This window comes from Rhipicephalus microplus, chromosome 7 (assembly GCF_043290135.1).
Source record: "Rhipicephalus microplus isolate Deutch F79 chromosome 7, USDA_Rmic, whole genome shotgun sequence".
In the NCBI taxonomy this organism is placed as follows: Eukaryota; Metazoa; Arthropoda; class Arachnida; order Ixodida; family Ixodidae; genus Rhipicephalus; species Rhipicephalus microplus.
In genome coordinates, this window is record NC_134706.1 from 19448148 (window position 1) to 19470983 (window position 22836).

Sequence of the window (22836 nt, forward strand, 5' to 3'; positions counted from 1 at the left end):
CAGTAGGATTCGAACCCACGACCTCCCGTAGCTGAAGCGGGCACTTTACCACAAGGCCACGGCTTTTTTTTTCTTTATTTACGGTAAACTTCACAAATGGGTTGCTAAGATAAATATATTACAATTCACAACGAACATTACAAAAAACTTGACAATAACTAGGCCCGTCAAGCATTGCTAAGACACAACACGCCCTAGAATTCCTTCATGGTAAGCAGGGCTTCTACCCTTTCTACCCATAAAGGTACACATTCGTCTGTTCTTACTATACCTCGAGTAATCTTGAGATGCTTTCTTTAAAATACTCTCTTGCTGGTCTTCTGTCTGGGTCACAATGAAATCCAGCCATTCTAGAGCGCCATATACTGTGCAAGGCAGTCATCATGATAAAATCGAAAGGTAATCCATCCTCATTCTCTATTGCCAAATACCTGATCCCATGAGGGTCTAACGGGAACTCTTTTTTGATTGTCCTTTGTAATACGTCCCAAAAATAATCTCCTTCCCAACAGTGCAGAAAAACATGTTCAATAGTTTCCGGTTTCTTACAGATTAGACAGTGAGATCCCCAAGGCATATAAAACCCACGCTCCTCTAGGAAGGTTCTTACAGGAAGTGTTCCAGTGTGTAATTTGAAAAAAAAAAAAACGTTTTCACAATTGGAGCTGCTGGCATTTTTTTTAACTCGTTTAAGTACATTCATGCCCTTGCGTGCTGTATATAGCGCTCTGTACAATGGGATGGGGAGCATCGTGTCACATAAATCTTTGTACAGTTTTTTCTTTCCAACAGACCACAGGTAGTCAGTTGAAAACCGAACACACAAAAACCGCACGCTGGCCACAACTTCCTCCATGTATCCTTCCACAGCACATGTGGTAACATGAGTGCTCACAACAAACTCGGGCAACAATCTACTTAGTCTTGTTTGACACACTGTTAGTAGGAAAGGATCTCTTGTCTCGCGAAAAAAGAAAAACCTATTTACTAACTGCTTGATAAACAGATGTCCTAGCCCAAGGCCTCCACACTTCACCCGTCTAAACCAATTCGTGCGACTGCACCTTTCCCAGTTAGAACCCCACACAAATACTGCAAACACCCGATGTAATTTTTGCACATTGACCCGGGAACAGTACAACACTTGCATCACATACCACAGCTTAGACACAAAAAAAAACAATTGCATGCAATAGCCCTAGCAAACATGGACAGATAGGTTGCATTCCACCTATTCGCTTTCTCATTAATTTCTTTCGTTTGCTGTGTCCAATATTCATCTGTACTTTTATATGACTCGAGCGGTACTCCGAGATATTTAACTGGCGTTCTTGTCCATTTAATGGCTGCAAAACATTCTGGTGTAGAAGGCCAATATCCATGCCAGAAGCCGAAGCATTTACCACAGTTTATGTGGCTTCCTGTAACTTCGGCGAAAGATTTAAAAACTCTGATTGATTCTTCAATACCTTCATAGGAAGTGCTACAAATCGCAACATCATCAGCGTATGCGAGTAGTTTGACCTCTGAAGATTGTACTCTAAACCCATTATTGATGTCATTCTGCAATATCGACCGACATAAAGTTTCAATATAGATGCAAAACAAAAGTGGACTAACAGGGCAACCTTGACGCACTCAGCGCTCAATTCTAATGGGGGTGCCCAATGTCTTGTTGATAATTAGTCTCGTACTACCGTTCCGGTATTCCATGGCTACTCCGTCAATAATTATCTTACCAACATTAATGTGCTTCAATACTGGAAACAAAAGAGCGTGGGCAACGCAATCAAACGCTTTCTCCAGATCCAGCTGGAATATGGCCACACTAGCTTGACTGTTGTCAACACATTCGAGCACGGATCGCATTTTATGAACGTTTGTAGCTATACCACGAGGCCACGGCTGCTGTGGCGTGGCAGGTTGGTGATGCGCTATTTACGGCTACGCTAAGTTGTCCAGTGTGAATTGTGAACAACAACGCATGCAAAATGTAATCGAATGCGTGGCGTGAATTTCTTCCAAACGTGGTTGGTTGGTGCCCGTGGCTCACGGCATCCCAGCAATCAGAGTGGCGCAAAGCTAGCGGTCCAATTTCGCCCGCAATGTGGACCTTAAATATACCTCTTTCTAGCACTCGAGTACCTGCTTCACTGCGTAATTAACAAAATGGTTTCCTTTCTGCAATTTATCTGCGGAAATTTGCGGAAATATCAAATCAAAAAGTCTCCTTTAAATTTTGCAATGGTGTCGCCATCTGTCACCTCTAAAACAAAACAAAACAGACAAGCTTTGTTGTAAAAACAACAGATGACACTAAAGTCCTGTATATTGTTCTTTTTATTTGAATTCGTAGCATTTGTCTCCGCACTGCGCGTTCCGCGTGTTTATTTATTGTGTGGTTCGTTAGCGCGCGAGAGCCTGTTGCATTTATCGAGAGATCTTCTTATCAGAGTTTCATTTCTCAAAGGTACTGAGTTTTGATTCATTCTTCTCACGTAGCAATCGATATCACGCCAATAAATCCTAGCATAATTATAGTGTACTAGAGTATATTCTAGTACGCTATAGCATAATATCACAGTGAAGCAGAAGAATTATGGTGCCACGGTACCAGGTGTGTCACGCCGGGATTTTTCAGAATGTCGATTTCAACGATAGTTATAGCGTGAGAACAGAACGACTACAAAAAAAAAAAACAGGAAGGGCAATATCGCTCGTGTTCTGCTTGTCTCTTCGTTGTCGTTCTGTTCTCGCGCTATAACTATCGTCATGTCATACCAACTAGCCCAAACTGTCATGCTTCTAAATCCATTTTAAGCAGGTGCCCCCCCCCTCGATCCCTCATCCCCCAAAAAACAACAGTTCACGCCAAGAACTGAAAACCACGCGACGCAAGAGCTGCCCTGATCTTGCTGAAACTTCGAATTTAGATACCCAGCCTGTTCTCAAACGCGCTAACATCCACTAGCTCGGTCGAATGCAGCCATAAAATGTTTAATAATGCAACGTTTTCTCGTGCTCAACAAACATTAGGCCCCGAGTCTACATTATGACAGAATCGGCGAATCTCCCGTTGACATAAATCACATTGAAGCTATAAAACAGTCAGTTGTTAGTCAGCGCTCGTCCTGTCTGTTTTTTTTTTTTTCATTCGTCTTTTCTAACATTGCACTGTTTTTAGCTTTTACCACGTTGATAATTTGTAATGATTTATCCCTACTTAACGCAGACATGAATGGCGCTTCGCAATAATTGAGGGAAATATGGGTGCAAGGGCTCCTTTTTTGTTGTTGTTGCTTCCTTAGTTAGACACAAAGCAGTAATCAGAACTGGCAGACAATGATAACTTACCGCTGGCAGGAACCGAACGTGCGACCTTCGAATAATGCATCCGATGTTCTCTACCAGCTGAACTACGGCCATCGTTTTCGCAATGACGCGCATTTAGAGCGTATGCCCAGCGGTGGCGGTTCGAATCCTTACCACCGGGGCGATCTGGTCGTTCGTTATACGAAAAAAAAAACAAAAAAGGAGCCCCACCGATGTGCCACCCGTCATGCACATCGACCATGTTGCGATAGGAGCCAGTTACGCGATCTGTGAGCGGGAACCGCGCAACGTGCAGCTCGCACTCGTGGTGAGTGAGGCGTGCGGAGCACGGTAGTAAGTTTTGTACGCGGTGTTGAACACCGGTCTCTCGAGTTTAGTACAGCGGCGACTGAGCGCGGCACGTCTTTGTGATTTAACTGAGCGACTTTTTTCACAAATCACCTTTCCTTCCCTTTGCAGGTCAGTGGTTGCTCACATGCTTTGACGGGATTTGAATGGCGTAGGCTGCCTTTTCCAGACGTGTCACCCCTGAAGAAGCCGAGTGTCGGGCCGGGGGACGCCTGTGCCCATTTGGAAAACCGGTGGGTGACCGGCGGTAACGCGGGTTTGAACCCACGACCTCCCGCAGCCGAAGCGGACACTCAACCACGAGGCCACGGCTGCGGTGGCTCTGCTGGCGCTACAACGCGGGTTTTATGTGCACCGTACCGTTTCACTATACAAATAACAGATGGCGCTAGCGTTTTTGAAAATCGTGAGATCGGCAACGTAGCGCTTCCGCCACAGCGCTTATTATTTGCAAAACTATCATACGCTCCAGGCAATGTTTTGCACGCAGTGCAATGTTTTTAAGAAACTAGAACTTTCACTGTATGAAAGGCGACAATCCCTGAGGCAGTTGAGATTCGCTCATTGTCGCGCTGACTGCAGACAAAACAAACAAGCTACTAAACGGTCTTTGTGTTTGAACTAGGAGAGGACGTTGATAAAGATGCATTGCTGCTAGATTGCTGGATAAGATGGTTGTATGTAGGTGTTCTGTAATCGCGCGCAGTAAGCATTCAGTCCAGCAAAGGGGGGTGGGGGGGGGAGTGATCGCTTCCCTCAGTGCCTGTTGTTAGCACCCCCAAATCCTCCCTAATTCAGTGTCTGTCATCCAACGATTAGGACAAATGATAGACCACGGTGAGCAGAAATTCAATACTTAGGACGTGATGTGGTTCTCTCGATTATCGTAACTACTAAAATGAAGATTCAGGACCCCTCGACGTCTCTGGTTTCACCACATAACATCGGTTTTACATCAAGTAGAGTGCCTAGACTTCTAGCCACCCTTCCTCAAGCGACCGCCTTCCCTTAAAATGAGTTGCTGTATCCGCGCCTAGACTGCATCCGATTAACTACAGACGCTCCGGACGCAGCACCTATTCCGAGTAGGAAGACACAACATATCCCAGGCGAATGGAAGCGGGACTTCACCATACATCCACAGTTCCACGATCATCTACATATATTGGACACTGGCTATGGCTCGCGCACGCGAAATGCTCATACGTGCTCTTTGGAGCTGGACCAGTGAACAGCAAACACACGGCAAGTGTCATTCCGCAAGCAAAAAATAAATTGATTGTATTTCAACGCCCCGGACGCAATTTAACTATACAGCATGGCAGAGACTCACAAGCAGCATACCGAAATTTCTGCAAATGCCAGCTTATGCTCATTGCACACCGATTACTCGCATAGCAATCGTCACCACTATTATTGGGAGAACGAAAGTAGCTGATACGGATACCCAGCCACCGCAAAGTCAGAGGCAGTGAGCTTGCCAACGCCTTGGTCCGAAAATTACTATTCCAGATCGAAGACCCTGGCATACCACTCCCACCCTCGGCTATGCATATATATGGACCTTTTACACACATGCTCTAAAATTATGCAACATCAAACGAGGGAAACGTCTGCCCCCGAGTCCCAACCTCAGTAAAGAACCCCAGGTATGTCAATTCGGCCCCGCCGGCAGACACTGTACGTCGTACCCAACTCATACATATTACATAAAATATATGATAGATCTCGACACACATGCACCACAGTGCAGATTCTACGACAGTTAAGCAGCCACCTTGTATCACGTGCGATGGGAATGCCCACACAAGCCACCCACGCAACCCATGACACAACCCAACAAAAAAGTGGTGACAAACAGCTCTGTACAGCTCAGATTTCAATACCCAAGAAGTTCTTGTGAGATGCGTGAGGACAGTAGCCCACACCAGTGGGATCCCAGACTAATAAGGATCGCATTCACTGACCTCACTGAGAGACCACACGACCATTTTATTTCCTCTCTCTCGAGATCACAGCCAAATGTGCATATTTTGACTGAGTTGTGCATCATACTCTGCACTTTCTGTTGACACGTACTTACAACTCTACTTCACAAGAGTTCACTTTCATTATTTATGATGAAGACTGAACATGACCCTTGACTTCAGCTCGCGTTTTGGGAGCTGGTAATGTTGTCACGGTACTATAATGGTGGCAATGGCCCTTGTGGTCAGTTGATTGTAATGCATGAGCCCTCTGGGGCGCTGTTCCTCTAGATTGTGTGCTAAATCCGTGCAGTAACTCATGCAGTCAATGGAGCTAGGGTTATTCTATCGGCAGCACCCTCTGAAGAGGCATCAAATGAGTTTAGTACTGCTGCAACAGTAGCTGTAACTTTTATTTTAAGCACACAGTTTTGTTAACGGTTACGCAAGGATCGAGCCAGCCCCATACATTCAAACCTAGATATAGTGAACTCGGATATAACAAATTCTTGGTCATAACGAAGTAGGCAAGAGTACTTTTGTTACAGATACAGAGTTATGAATAACCGTTTGTAACGAACGTTTCGATATAACAAGATATTTTTTAGGCAGATTTGACTTTGTTATAATGAGGTTTGAGTGCATTTTTTGTCTGGCATGAAATCATATATCTTATGCTATGTTTCAACTGCAATGTCGACGACCACCTCCAAGATGAATGACCTGATATAAAAAGCTAAAAAACAGTTGCTTTTCACGTTTGACACGCACACGCATGGAATGAATTGTTTCCCGAGAGTGAGGCGCTTGATTCGGAGAGATTCTTCAGTGTCTTTTGTTCGTTCACACAGGCCGGCTTAACTTTTCCTTGAATCTTCGTTCACGTGGCAAGCTTCTACCAAACTGATCTGACGGTTTCTCGGCAAGCTGCACTTCGCTGAAACCATTTAAGTGTCCAATCTTCTTCGGCTACATGTTTTGTGATATTGACAGTGTCACATGTAGTGCAATTAGATGTACCGAACAACATGCCTTACTTTTTGACGCACAGAAAATGTCTTCATTTTTAATATCCAATTTCGGTGCACGCATTTTAAGAAAAACTTACAAAAACTATATTAGACACACGAAAAAAAAACTGCTGCTTGTGATATAGCTGCCATGAGGTGGTCAGTGTTGCTGACCACCGTTCCACAGCATAGGGGTCCTTAAAGAGTGCGTACTGAATACAAACAATTTGACGTCTACTCGACCTCTGGACCAGGAAGCTCCGTCATCCTCCTATGCGTTTATTTTGATACAATAAATATTCCCAGGCATAAGGAGTCGACTGGGAAATTTCAGATACACCGTCACCCAGTTGGTGTGATTTTGATTACACTTGCTAAGTTCTGGCAGCAAACAATGGAGTGTTGGATCATGCGCAGTGCTGTATGGGGTAGTAAAACTGTCCTCTTCAGAAACCACAGACTGGCACGTACTGTTCACGCAGCTGCATACATCCTGAATTGTGGATAGGCATAGTGCGTTCTTGGTAGGTATATAAGCCATGTCTATTGGAAACAGGTTTTCTATTTCATACCAGCACTCTTTGTTCTACCCTAGGCAACAAAGTTTTCAGACATTGCAGAGGCTCTTCTGCACTCCTTCGAGCTGTTCACACGAATTCTCCTCAATACTAGCTTTAGGACGGTTTGCGATGATACTAAATTTTACACGTAGTAGACGACGTTTCTCTAGGGGTGATCCAGATTTGTATTGATAACTTAGCGCAACACCTTATATTTGCGCAGCACTCCCTTCAAACATTGAAATTCGTCTCATTTTCCATATTGCTCGCAGCACAATGGTGTCTTGTCAAGAAGCCATGAATTGTACCACTTTGTCGTGGTGGCATCAAGATAGCATGTCAAGTTTTGAATTTTCTTCGTCCTAAGATAGCCACTTATTATCTTGCATTGCGTATTCATAAACAAAATATATATCCATAGCTGAGGTCTTCGAGCGCTTTAAGAAATATCCGGCCTTTATGGCTTCAACCGCTTTCTTGTTTGGCATCTCGTGACATCTACAACAAATTGCATTATCATGCTATTTGCGCACCATTTCATCTCATCTATCACCGTAGCACCTGGGCGTACCGGTGCGAACTGGCCAGTACGAGTACGCCCAGTACTGGTCTGTACTGGGCATATAGGTTTGTCCAAAGATGCCGTAAGGTTGCATGTGCAGGGCACCAGATGTTATTAATTTACGTGAACGAGGAGCTAAGGAAGATATAGGGTAAGTTAATTGCATCATTTTAAGTGTATTGTAGTAATCGTGACAGCACGGCACGGAAAGTAAAAAGGATAAAAAATCCAATTGTCACCGGGAGGGACCAGATCGGCCAACTTTGGACCATGCACCTTTCATTACAACATTCGATTACGCAGGTGCGCTTCCTGCCAGCGTCGTCTTTTCGTCTACTTTACTTTCTTCACATCTCTATCACAATTATAACATTGCACCTAAAGCAGTACAATTAGCATTCCCTGTACCTTCCTTGGATTCATTATCTGCAGGCTCTCATTAAGGCAGTTTCAAACAAAAAAACAAGCCCTCCAAAATTATCTCCATTCATTAAATCATGTGAAGCCCCATGCATACGCTTGAGATTTTGTGCTAGTTCATACAGCTCCATACTTCTTCAAGACTGCGGCACTAATACAACCCAAACATGAATCTAAACACAAGGTAATTGAAGAGCTAGTGTCTATGGGAGCTGTAACGCACAATGCTTCAGTGAGCATGGTAATGATGCGTAGTATAAAGATTTTGTCCAATCTCCCAACTTCTGGCCTGCTTCTGGCTTCCTGTGTGTTCGCATGGCTTGGAGCTGTTTTCTCACGAAACAAAATCAGCAAAGGTTCAGCGGATGGCTTTGCCGCATTATTTTTTTTAGGTTTACCTTTTCAAATTGGGTCACAGAGTTCAAAATGGTTCGTTATTTCCTTCGAAACAAAACCGAAACACAGCAATAAACGAAGCCACAAGTCCGATTCGCCGTCCGCAAGTACGAAGACTAGGCAAATCTGTGTACTACCCATTATTTCCATGGTCACAAAACGATCGCAGCGCCAGAGTCCTCTCTAGTTAATTTTGGGAAACTCTATGTGTACAAGATCGGCTGACAGACTGTGGCAGGCATAGGTATGCACAAAGTAAATCATTCAGGTGGAGAGGCAAAGTATTATCGCAGCACCTCCTTCACCTTCCGCCTGGCAGTGTTAACTTCATTGATATATGTGAGGTTAACGTCCCAAAACTACCATATGATTATGAGAGACGCCGTAGTGGAGGGCTCCGGAAATTTCGACCATCTGGGGTTCTTTAACGTGCACCCAAATCTGAGCACACGGCCCTACAACTTTTCCGCCTCCATCGGAAATGCAGCCGCCGCAGCCGGGATTTGATCCCGCGACCTGCGGGTCAGCAGCCGAGTACCTTAGCCACTAGACCACCGCGGTGGGGCACCCCTGGTCGAGTTCAAAAAACAAGTTTTTCAATGGTTTAAAAATGAAAATGAAACTATTACATGCTTTTTACAGCGTCCTGAGTTTGGTATTTGGCTTTCTAATAGTAAAAACAGGAAGTAAGCATTTTTCGCAATGCAACATCAGAAACCTTCGGCCACTATTGCCAACAGAAGCTCGCGTGATCATAAACCTATTCGTCAAACCATTCCGAGACCAGTCCGACAAAGTAAAACAATGTATGTTGCAGACTTTTTGCGTCTCCCCCCCCCCTCTCTCAGGTGATCAATGAGCTGGGTCATCGCGCACAAGGAACGTCGCCGTGCTACCATTTTGAATTTGTCGACGGGCCACAGTGTTTTCATCATGTCCCTTCTGCTGTAACCACTTATTTCATCCCGCCACGAGTACATCATAGCACTAATCAGCGTACGCATTACCTTTCACGGCGACGCAGGTAGCTTCGACATCGCTGAAGTCCCTGTTCGCCTCCCTGCGGCGGATCAACGCCACCCCCGGCAAACGGGATGACGACGCACTGCACTCCTCGTTCAACGAGCGGGTGTTCCGAATTGGCCCCACGCACTGGCCTCTCAGCAAGCTGCGCCAGTACACCAGGGTGAGCGTGAGTTTCAAGATAGGCAGGCGAACTAGGAGAGGGGGGTGGCATGCAGGGGGGGGGGGGGCGGCCGCGCTCTATCTATGAACATCTCCGGTGAAAGGGTCGAGTGCAGTCCATATCTTTACTAGGTCAGATATGGCTTCCGATTATCTCATGAAGGTAAAACAAACGTGTAGGGCACTCCGCCGATCAAAGTGAATTTCGAAACACGCAAGAAATATTACATCACCTCAACCGTGAGCAGCTTGTGAAGCAACGCATGGGTAGACTTAAAGCTACGTTCATCACGTACGAATTGCCAGCTGTTCACGCGTACTTGCAAGTGGAGGACACCACGAATTCGCTCAGTAGTTTGTGTTGCTGTTACTCGTCACGAACTCCAGTTGGAGCGCGCCCCGCGGGTGCATGTGCAGAACTTCGTTGCCCGGCACCATCACACGATTGCTGAGAGAGTGTAAGGGGGAGAGGCCTCAGTTTCGCAGCACCCAACACGGGCCTGGACGCACCAGTATGCGTGAGTGCGTTCTGGCAGTGCTTGGGCCAGCTGTTGCGCATGCGCGTAAAGAGTCGCATACCGGACGCCGCATACCGGTCTTGAACTCCCCCGTCAAGTAATCGCATCTAAAAACAATCTTTTGGCCCCTACAGAGGAACCTTCTTCACAAATTAAGTAAAATGAATACATGTGTTCGAGCAGATCGCCTTCTGTGCGCTTGAATATATCACCCAGGCAGCGCGCACACGGTAGATTGCCATCATTCCTGTTGAGAGTGCATAGGGTGGTCTATATCACGGGCGACTCAAGATGAGGACGCCGTGTTGGTGGGTTGGTTGCGAAACTTTATTGTGGTCCTGGAAGGCGGGCGTCAGCGCACAGCGGGTGACTCCCACGTAGGGACTGTTAGGCCAAGCAGGCCACTCCGCGGGCTTGCTGGACGGCCCAAGTTGGTCGGCCAGGACGGAGCTGCCTAGGGCTGCCTCCCACGTGACCGAAGTAGTGTCGGGGTTAGTGTACATTGCCTTCTACTCGCAGAGCATGTGCGACAGCGTGGATACATCCGTGTGGCAGTCTTTTTTTCGCTGCCGAGAACACGTGGATTCCCCCAGTCGATTGTGTGTCTCCCTGAAGCACGCTCAGTCAAAGCACTGGATTTCACATTTGCTTTCTCCACGTCATAATCGTCCTTATCCAGGCGCCTTTCAATGTCGCCATTTTACGCATTCCCACAATCCAATATATAGGGTTAGGTCCAACCAGATTTCTGGCGACATCATCATCATCATCAGCCTGTCTACGTCCACTGCAGGACAAAGGTCTCTCCCATGTTCCGCCAGTTAACCCGGTCCTGTGCTTGCTGTTGCCAATTTATACCCGCAAACTTCTTAATCTCATCTGCCCACCTAACCTCCTGTCTCCCCATACCCCGCTTCCCTTCTCTGGGAATCCAGTTGGTGACCCTTAATGACCAGCGGTTATCCTGTCTACGTGCTACATGCCCGGCCCATGTCCATTTCCTCTTCTTTATTGCAGCTATGATATCCTTAACTCCCGTTTGTCCCCTAATCCACTCTGCGCTCTTCTTGTCTCTTAAGGTTACACCTACCATTTTTCTTTCCATTGCTCGCTGCGTCGTCCTCAATTTAAGTTGAACCCTCTTTGTGAGTCTCCAGGTTTCTGCTCCGTAGCTAAGTACTGGCAAGATACAGCTGTTATATACCTTCATCTTGAGGGACAGTGGCAATCTACTTGTCATAATTTGAGAGTGCCTGCCGAATGTGCTCCACCCCTATCTTATTCTTCTAGTTACTTCAATCTCGTGGTTAGGCTCTGCGGTTATTACCTGCCCTAAGTAGACATAGTCTTTCACAACTTCAAGTGCACTATTACCTATCGCAAAGCGCTGCTCCTTTCCGAGGTTGTTGTAGATTACTTTCGTTTTCTGCAGATTAATTTTAAGACCCACCTTTCTGCTCTCCTTGTCTAACTCCGTAATCATGAGTTGCAATTCGTCCCCTGAGTTACTCAGCAATGCAATGTCATCGGCGAAGCGCAGGTTACTGAGGTACTCTCCATTACCTCTTAACCCTAACTGTTCCCATTCTAGGCTTCTGAAAACGTCCTGTAAGCACGCAGTGAATAGCATTGGGGAGATTGTGTCCCCCTGCCTTACACCCTTCTTCATTGGTATTCTGTTGCTTTCTTTATGAAGTACTATGGTAGCAGTTGATCCCCTGTAGATTTCTTCCAGAATGTTTATATATATTTCATCTACGCCCTGATTCCGCAGTGTCTGCATGACGGCTGATATTTCTACTGAATCAAACGCCTTCTCGTAATCTATGAAGGCTATGTAGAGTGGTTGGTTATTTCTCTATTACCTGATTGATAGTATGAATGTGGTCAATTGTTGAGTAGCCTGTTCTAAATCCTGCTTGTTCCTTTGGTTGATTGAATTCTAATGTTTTCTTTACTCTGCTAGCAATTACCTTTGTAAATAGCTTGTATACTACAGAGAGCAAGCTGATCGGCCTGTAATTCTTCAAGTCCTTGTCATCTCCTTTCTTATGTATTAAGATGATGTTAGCGTTCTTCCAAGACTCTGATACTCTTACCGTCAGAAGACACCTCGTAAACAAGGTGGCTAGATTTTCTAACACAATCTGTCCTCCATCTTTCAACAAATCTGATGTTACCTGATCCTCACCAGCAGCTTTGCCTCTTTGCATGCTCTCCAAAGTTTTTTTGACTTCTTCTATCATTACTGGTGAAGTGTCACCTGGGTTACTGCTAGTTCTTATAGTAATAAAGTCGTGGTTGTCCCGGCTTCTGTACAGATCTCTGTAAAACTCCTCCGCTATTTCAACTATCTTATCCATATTGGTAGTTATTTTGCCTTCTTTGTCCCTTAGTGCATACATCCGCCTTTTGCCTATCCCAAGTTTCCTCTTCACTGCTTTGACGCTTCCTCCGTTTTTCAGAGCGTGCTCAATTCTCTCCATGTTATACCTTCTTACATCGAATACTTTACGTCTATTAATCAACTTCGAAAGCTCTGCCAGTTCTATTTTGTCTGTTGTACTTGACACTTTCATGATTTGACGCTTCCTAATTAGGTTCTTCGTTTCCTGGGAAAGCTTGCCGGTATCCTGTCTAGCTACCCTGCCTCCAACTTCCACTGCACACTCCGTGATGATACTCGTCAGATTATCATTCATTGTATCTACGCTAAGGTTGGTTTCCTCGCTAAGAGCAGAGTACCTGTTCTGCAGTGACACTCTGAATTTCTGTACTTTCCCTCTCAGTGCTAGCTCATTGATTGGCTTCTTGCGTATCAGTTTCTGTCGTTCCTTCTTCAAGTCTAGGCTGATTCGAGCCCGTACCATTCTACGGTCACTGCATCTTACCTTGCCAACCACTTCCACATCCTGCACGACTCCTGGGTGTGCAGTCATTATAAAGTCTATTTCGTTCTTAATTACGCCATTAGGGCTCCTTCATGTCCACTTGCGGTTTTCTCGTTTTCGGTAGAAGGTATTCAAAATACGCAGATTATTGCGTTCTGCGAATTCTACTAGTAGCTCTCCTCTGGCGTTTCTAGTGCCGATGCCATAATCTCCTACTGCCTGGTCTCCAGCCTGCGTCTTCGCTACCTTTGCATTAAAGTCGCCCATTACTATAGTATACTGTGTTTTCACCTTACTCATTGCCGATTCCACGTCTTCATAGAAGCTTTCAACTGAAGCGTCATCATGGCTGGATGTAGGCGCGTAAGCCTGTACTACCTTCATTTTGTATCTTTTATTCAGTTTAATTACAATGCCTACCACCCTTTCATTAATGCTGTAGTAATCCTCTATGTTGCCAGCTATGTTTCTGTGAATTAGGAACCCTACTCCCAGTTCTCTTCTGTCTGCCAAGCCCCGATAGCAAATGACGTGCCCATTCTGTAGCACAGTATAGGCCTCATCTGTCCTGCTAACCTCACTCAGCCCTATTATATCTCATTTAATGCCTTCTAGCTCCCCGAATAATACAGCTAGACTTCCCTCACTAGATAACGTTCTAACGTTAAACGTTGCTAAGTTCAAGTTCCAATGGTGACCTGTCCGTATCCAGAGATTCCTAGCACCCTCTGCTGCTTTGCAGATCTGACCGCCGCCGTGGTCAGTTGCTCCGCAGCTGGTGGGGACTGAGGGCCGTGAGTTAATTGACGAATGCCTACGGGAGGGGGTGGCCAGATACTGCACCAGGGTGGCCAATCCTTCTCTGGTGAGATCATCGGTGCGTACCGGCTTTAAGCCGGTACGATCAGACAGTAGTGGGAATGCTCCATGCATGTCTTCCTTATTGTTGTTCAGCAGCATTGGCGGCCACCCACCACGGAGCCCAACGAGGGGACGCTACAAGTTTACAAATGCTGAAACCTGCAGACGCCAGCCGTACAACGCCACTATAACCCAATGCGCCTAGACTAAGGTAGGCTATTTGCACAGGGTTAACCCTAGCCGCCAGGAAGTTTGGAAGTAAACGGAAGAGAGTATAAGACAGGACAGATAAATAGTAAGAGATAAAGACGAAGATGTAGGGAGGGAGAGATAGGAAAAGGCGACTGCCGATTCCCCTGGGTGGGTCAGCTCAGGGGTGCCGTCTACGTGAAGCCGGGGCCAAAGGGGTGTGTTGCCTCTGCCGGGGGGCCTTAACGGTCCAATCACCCAGCGTCGGCTCAACCCCCAGGATCCCCTTTTCCTCGGACACGGCAAAGCCACGCACGGCTAGGCGTGGGAGGGAGTCGAAACTCCCCCGTTAGCTCGGGTTCGTGGTGTCGCTACACACCAAACGCCTACTTGCGCAGGCACCCCTGCGGTCATCTCCGATTCAAGCGGCCTTAACTGAAATAATGCTACTGTATGGCTATACAAATACGATTGAGTCCCCAACACGAGTAAACTAATCAACAGCAGCAATAAGAGATCTTTGCTACACGAACTTTTCTCAGGACGCGGTTTTTTCCGGAGTGTTTTCCTCTGGTCTAAGTAACCACTTGCCGTTCTTTGTATTTGTCCCTTTAAGTAAAAAACGAACTACCCCTATATCTATTCACGTACAACGAATGGTTCCAATAATATCGCTGTTTTCTGTGAGTTGCTGAAAACAACCGATTAGACAGACGTTTACAATGCAACCGATCCAAATGAAGCGTACAAAAATTTCATTATAAAGGTTATTAACCATTACAATGTCGCTGTTCCTGTTATGGTAATTAGAAAATACAGAAAGGCCCGTAAAGATTGGATAAACAAGGCTCTTTTTATGAGAATAAAAGAAAAAACTTGATGTTCACTAAATTTCTTAGAACGAGAAGTTCTGGGATATTAGTTGAATACAAAAAGCTTCGTAATGTGCTAAATGCTGATCTAAAAAAAAGCAAAGTCGTCACTTTACAGAAAAAAGTTTTCAAACATAAGTAACAATGTTAGGCCGCTGTGGTAGCTCAGTGGTTAAAGCAAAGGTAACAATGCTAAGCAAATCTGGGAAGGAATTAAAACTCATAGGCAGCAAAGCTAACACAACACCCGTCGAAATGCTGGTTAAGGGTATTATCTATGACGGTGTTACGTTAGCCGACAAATTCAATCAACACTTCCTAGAAGCTGGCAAATATGCCGGCTCGATTCCCTTGCCTAATAATACCTTTCTTACGTCATGCATTCAGATTTCCAACTATGACTCAATATTTCTGACGCCAACAACAGAAGCAGAAATAACAACCATTATTAATTCTCTAAAAAAGAATTGCCCTCCTGGTGATGATGACATTTCACCATTGCCAATTAAGAATTTCATTAGTTGCCTTATAGAACCACTGACCTATATATTCAACCAGATGTTGGCTACTGGCGTGTTCCCAGATAGATTAAAGATAGCACGTGTTGCTGTTGTTTTTGAAGGTGGAAATAAAACAGAATTCGGTTTTACCGGCCAATTTCAGTTCTGCCAATTTTTTCTAAGGTTGCTGAAAAAATAATTTATGCACGTTTCTTTGGCTCCTTTCCGCAAATAATGTGATAAGTGACCATCAATACGGTTTTCAACCTGGGAAATCTACTGAAACCACATTACTTTATATAAAGAATGTCTTAATTCGAAACATTGAAATGAAACACTTTACTATTGGACTATTTCTCGACTTCAGTAAAGCATTTGATTCGGTTCAACATGACATTCTCTTAGCAAAATTAGAAATTTATGGAATTCGTGGCATTGCAAAAATCCTTATGAAAAGCTACCTGACTGCACGTCAACAATACACAAAGCTACATAACGACACTTGCTCTAACTACGGAACAATAAAATATGGAGTATCTAAGGAGTCAATATTAGGACTCCTTCTATTCACCTCAAGTTAGTTGGGTTACGACAAATATATGCATTATTTCAATAAGACGTGATATATGAACTATTTGAAATTATTTAACTAAATCACTATTTGCTTCAAATTCACTTCGGACCTAAAATTCTTAGTTTGCCTAACAAATATAAATAGTCAAAATCAATCAAGAGTTCTAAAAAAAGAAGACCAGCGTGAGGCAGTTTGACGTACATCGAGGTGCTCCTCTCGTGTGATGGATGCGGGGATTCCCTCGGACGCCCACTTGCCTGTTGATATCTCAAGGCTGAAACAGTGGATGGCCACATCCAGAAGGAAGGCTGGCTTGAGATGTGGCGAGTTTTTTAGATTGTACGCACACTCTGGGTGCTCTCTGAGCCAGGCAGTCTCATTGGCCGAGTGGTTTAACACAACATCTGTCAATGACAACATTTTCCATTCATCACACATCATGTTGACCAGTTGCTCTACGTCCATCATGTCGTATGTGTGATCTGGCGTGCTGAACATGGGATTAAGCTTGCGATGGTCACGGAGAGAGTAGGAAGAATGGGAGGCCCCGAGCTCCTGGATGGGTGTGAAGTGGACAAAGTTGTAACCACTCTCACGGCTGACTGCGAGCTTGTCCTTCCAGCTATCGAAGTGGTCTAGGCACTTGGTCAGCACTGTCTGGCACTGGATACAGTTCAGGGGCAGCACCTCCCGATCCTTGCCACGATGAAGCACAGGATCAACAAGAAAGTAACCCGACCCAGCTTGTTCGTTTTCCTCATTGCATGTGAAGTAGTAATTAAAGCTTCCAGCCAGTGTGAATGTGACATCAGCAAAGTATGCCGTCTCATCATTGGGGTTGTGGACGTCATGGCTCCAGTGAACTTGGTTATACTTTGTCCTCGAGTAGCCAGAGCCAGCTACAAGTGGGGTGTTTATGAAGAACTTGACATTTTTGCCATACAGCAAGGGACCCAGGATGAACCGAACTTTTGTACCTTTGGAAAGCCGGTAAATAGTGCTTTCCAGGACTCCATTGTTGAGGTGGAAAACACTGATTGGAAGGGCAGATTGTGATGACTCTTCACCGGACCAGTTGGCGATTTGCATGGCGTGCTCTGACAAGCCGTTCGATTCGAATGCTGCGAAAAGGTGGGGGTCTAAGCCAGAGACGATCTCATGGTCGCTGCAAGTTGCAGGGAAAGTTCAACGCGCTTTCATCGTCAGCAGTTCTGGCTTAATTCTAGCAGAAAGAATACACCGGCGCAGATGACAGTTGAGGGGGTCCGCCGTAATAAAAGCTTCTGGCGACAATGATGACTGAATTCCTCTGATGTACTTCAAGAAGTGTTTACTGTACCAAGTTGACAGTACATACCCTCTTTACTCCCGTGAAGCCGGTCGTCAAAGGTAGGCCGCTGTAAACGGCGCGTCATTAGTGAGTTCCGTTTGTTTTGCTTTATGCATCCATCACGAAGCTTCTTCTTCGTAAGGTTAAAAGTTGGACGAGTTGGCGCACGTTCATTTCTCAAGCAGCGCACGGAGACAAGACACAAAGGAACGAAAAGGACGAGGCTGCTTCTTCTTCGTACTCGTTCAAAGACAGGGCTGGGGGCGGGAGGGGGGCAAATCTTGCAATTATCTCAACCAGTGTCCCCCACTCCTAACGGAGAGCCCAGCGCGTACCTACTCCCGGAGATGGAAATGGCTGTTCGATTGGACGTCCGCCATGATCGAGTGCAAGGAAAAGAAGGTTGAGGGAGGCTAATTTAACTTTGTCAAGGACTGAATCAGCGAGCGGTGGTCACAGCACAACAGCAGTAGCGGAGCACAGCACCGCTCACAAAAAAATGGTACTCCTCCTCCACTACGGTGAAGCCCGAGGAAACAGATATCCCGGGCATCCCACAGTTCTTATTCGCACAGGTTTCACTGTTCCCTTTGACAAATCGTCCTTCGCGTCAGGGTTGGAGGTAAGCAAGTATACACGTTTCTCCAGCGTGAATAGAATATTGTTACGAAAGATCGAAAACTCGGTGTGCAACATGCGCAGTATACTTTCTGGTGCGCAGTATCGACTTCCCGCTTGTTAGGCAGTTGAGACAGGCGCCATCCAAGCCGAGTTTCGTAAGGTTGTTTCCTCATCGGGTGTATATAGCTACACAGCCCTGACACAGCGTAAAGGCCTGACTACACGTACGCGTCACATTGCGTCAGCGCGTGGCGTTTTGACGCGGCGACGCCGCCACCCTCTCTCTTCGAAGGGTGAGGGAGCGCAGGCTCACGCAGCTTGCTTTCTCTCTCCATAGGGAAAGGGTGCGACGCCGCGTCAGAAAGCCTCCACTGACGCGATGCAACGCACGAGTGTGGCCAACTCCGGCGATTTTTCAAGGTCAATGAAATTCACTGGGTACGTCCGTTTACATGTTTGCGCCATTCATGCCATCTGGCAGGCTTCAGAGCTTGGCAGATTCTTTTCATGTGGATTTTGTAGCTTGCCTTCAAACTCACACCTCGCTTGCCAGAAATAATGGCAACATTGTGTGGGTTGCATCGATTTGTACAAAGCGGAAGTGGCGATACTGATGTGTCCGCTATGGGTTTGGCTGGCGCTTGGCAGAGAAATATACTGCGTATAGATTGTCCACTTGATACTTTCTGCAGCCGAACAAGTGTGTTTAGAAATAGTTGTTAACGATTTAGAGCACGAGGTACTCTACAATGGGAGAGCACAAAGCCGTCCCGTAAGTTTGAAACCAGACTCGATTGACTGCTAAATTGCGTACTAATGCTCACCTTTACTTTTTTTGTAATACAAATATTTGATAGCCTCCTTAGAAGGACAATGAGAGCCCAAATTTGACATCAAATTTTCGGGAAGAAGAAGTCTGATGGATTTCTGCAATTTTTTAAATCTGCTCTGCATCGTGTCTTGCTAAAGACGTTTAATGCTTTAGCGCAAAAATCAGTAAAGTTTCACTAGAAAGTGTTGTCTTTCTGCATTCGTTTTGCACAAAGTCTCCACACTCATGTGGTTTAAATGTGCGCACTGAGTGTACAGGCATTCCCTCGGTGGAAGCATGGGTGTGTAGCCTACATTCGCTTTCGCAGCATGGGGGCACGGGTTCAAATCCCAACGTCCGAAAGAAGAATTTGTTACTTCATTTATGCTGAAGACATTATCGGGTCTCACCAGCCAGTCGTGGCGCGGAAAGTGGCGCAGTAGTTCGGCTGCAGGGGCCTACGGGATTGTCCGCTCTTTTTATGCAAGTATGTTTCTCTATGGGCGTATTGTGCTGGCGGGCGTGCTATACGTGGAAAAAGGTGTTGCGTAGAGGTCCGCACACGATTCGCCATACTCTCTAGAGCACTGTAGCCATATATTCATCCTAACAGCGTAAGCGTGTTAGCTGATCGCCACAGGCACGAACTTGGACGGCGTGGAGAGGTAGTGTTATATGGCGGCGTTGTGCGCAACCAGGCAGGTTTTAGACATGACATCCCAGATGACAAGCGCGCAGTGTGTTTTTCAACACATTGCGCGCCTGCCATCTCGGAGGCCATAGTACAGGCAAAGGATTACGTCGCACGTAGAAGAGCACTTGGCGCGGTTTTGATGTTGCGGTGTTTCGCTAATTAAAAATATTTTTCTAATCTGTTGAGAATTTCCGCTATCGGGCGCATGACAAGATTGTCTAAGGAACATAAAAGCACCATTATCCTGACGTGGTAAAAACAGTCATCGGAGTTGGCCTTTAAGGGGATGGGCCACTGCTCGCTGGGCGAGGCGAGATGAGGCGTTGCACCGTTTTTCGCGCACCCCCTGAGTCAGCCACAGCTTTCAAAAACGTTTTTATGCGATTTATAGTTAATTCAATATAACTCTTTGGTCATTTCTGTTAATTTTAATATTTTTGGCCTTGCTGGTTAATTTTCATCATTAGAGTATCACTAGACTTCTTGCGACCTGTACTGCGCGCTTTACTGGGAGCATGGTAAAGCCACGTGATATGCATGAATGGGAAACGAATCGGGAGTTTAGAGTGATCCACTCTAAAAAAAATAAAAGACACTGGGTGCGGGCACCGTACTCATACTTGCTCAAAAAAGCAACCCAGAAATACTGATTTTATCGTTGGGGACCTAACAAAAATCTTGACAATCAAGGCCAGACGAAAAACAGGGCGATGCTATTTTAAAAGATTCTTCTAGAGCGATAACACAACTTTTTTTTATTTATTTATTTATTGATACTGCGATCTTTTACGAGATCATAGCAGGGGTGGTACAAAACATAAACATAAACATCAGTGAAAACAGGCAAACAAACAATCAAAAACAATTGTAATACAAACTTATGTAACTGATAGCTGCAGTGATTCTTCTAGACAAGAGAATCAACAAAAAGCAAGGTACAAACATAGATAACAATCATTTCTGCAGTGACTCTTCAAATGCAGACAATGTATTTAGGGTAACAACATCGTTATGTAGACTGTTCCAATCCACGATAGTCCTCGGAAAAAAAGAATATTTGAAACAATTTGTTCGTTGCATCAATGGAGAGATAGTAAGATTGTGTCTCTGTCTTGTTCCGTAACCCGATGAAAAGTGAACGATATTGTTCCGTAACCCGATGAAAAGTGAACGATAAGTCTGATAAGTCAACTTGCATAGTGATGAACAGATGTTTATGATAAAGCTAACATTACAACGGATTACGTGACTAGTTGTATCACAGGAACTTTCTTCGTGCGGTTAGCCCTTGACACGGACGACTATGGCGTTCTCCTTGTACTAGAGTTGCTGTCGATGTCTTCCAACCTTTGAAACGATCACACCGAACAAAATTCGTCAAACTGGGTTTGTATCTTCGCCGGTGCCATCGCTGCTTCCGAGCGTTGTATTCGTCCCCGTTTGGAATAAACAGTCGTTTAGCGCAGTATGCTGAGTCTTTCCTGTACATTTTAGAACTTGTAAGCTTCGCCCGGTTATCACGCAACGGCGCGTGGGATATTTGCTGAAGCATCCAGCGGCGCATCTTGCTAAGAAAAGTGACTCGGCTCGGTGGTGAGCCTGCACTATTTGTGATGCTATAGGTTAGTAACAGCAGCACCACGCTTGGTTATTCACTGTAAATTTGTGGTGAACACGTGTGTTACATTTAGAATTCTCATAATCGAGATAGCTACTGTAGGAGCACACTTAGCGCATCATCGCATTCCCCATCACTGCGATGTCCAGAATAAATATCGAGCGTGAGTCGAAACCCAGATCCCGCCTACGCCTCTTAACACCCTAAATACGCAGCTTCAGTCACGGCATTGACGTAGACGGGATGTCGGGGGTCCGCACACATAAATACGCGCACACAAAAATTGATCATTCAAGGTGTGGAACAACCTGCCACCAAAATAGAGATATTCTCGCTACACCTTTTAGACACGGTCAGCCAATAACTGTCCTATCGCTTCGATCCGCAGGTTCTTTTCGTGCGCCACCCCTTCGAGCGTCTAGTCTCGGCCTTCGAGGACAAGGCCGGAAAACCCAGGGACAGGGAACGCTTCTTCTACGAAGTCTACTGGGACCGCATCCTGGCTGGCAACAACGGAAGCAGAAACAGCGACGCCACGACCAACTCTACACGCGCCATCACTTTTCCCCAGTTTGTGGACTACTTGCTTCGGGTGCCTGTATCCCAGTGGGACGACCACTGGGCGCCGTACTACTCCCGTTGCGAGCCGTGTCTCTTCCGGTACAACTTTGTGGGACACCTGGAGACGGCCGCACGAGACATGGCACTGCTGTGGCGACGCATGGGTCTCAAGATGCCGCCAGAGTCATCGACCCTGGAGCATCGCAACGAGACACCTGGGGAGCGTCGACGGCGACGATACTTCGACCAACTGACGACGAGTCAGGTGGAAGGACTGTACCAGCGGTACTTCTACGATTTTGTGCTGTTCGGCTACGACCACCGAAACCATACCGCTGGTTCTAATAGTTGAATCACTGCACCGCCAGCTGATACGAATGTGACAGTTATGTTCTTCAATGTGTGCACGGGACGTCTTCCACTGTGCAGAAACAAGACGCCTGCGTAAGATACAGGCCCAACACATGCACAGATTACGAGTGCAATATCCTGACCCTTCCTTCCCCTTGGATTTTGCGTAGATGTTGCAATGCGCACATGTGGCACACGACAAACTCCCTGTTGCAGTGAAGTTCACTTGGGAATACGCAGGCTTTTAGCTCCGTGATACTTACGTGCGAGCCGTGCCTCTTCCGGTACACCTGTGGAACATCCGTAAAACGGCTGAACAGGACATGGCACTATTGTGGTGACGTGTGGATCTAAATACACCGTAGTAGTCGTAGACGCTGGAGAGCAGCAACTCCTCGGAAGAACACATCGACGTTGCAACTTCGTCCAAATGAGCACTAGTCAGGTGGGAAGACTACATCGGCAGTACTTCTACTACTTCGTGCTGTTCGGGTACGACCAACGAAGCTGTGTGTAGCGGATGCGGCGATGCCGAAGTGCTCAACAACATCATCTGCTCCCGACGCAGACTGGTGAGCCGCTACCAACATGTTGGGCTTCTAGCGACATCCATGGAGAATATTCTTTTCCCTGTGCGGTCACCACTGCCAGCCCTGGGGGCTTT

The 22836-nt window shown here is 46.0% G+C and overlaps 1 protein-coding gene across 1 annotated transcript; it reads left to right on the forward strand.

The window, feature by feature from the left end:
• The first annotated feature begins 3559 nt into the window (after positions 1-3559).
• On the forward strand, positions 3560-22453 carry LOC119179353 (carbohydrate sulfotransferase 8). The gene is made up of 3 exons (XM_075868417.1): positions 3560-3640; positions 9621-9782; positions 21649-22453. Exons 1-3 carry the CDS (start codon positions 3560-3562, stop codon positions 22171-22173), a joined length of 768 nt encoding a protein of 255 aa, XP_075724532.1. The 3' UTR covers positions 22174-22453.
• The last annotated feature ends 383 nt before the right edge of the window (positions 22454-22836 follow it).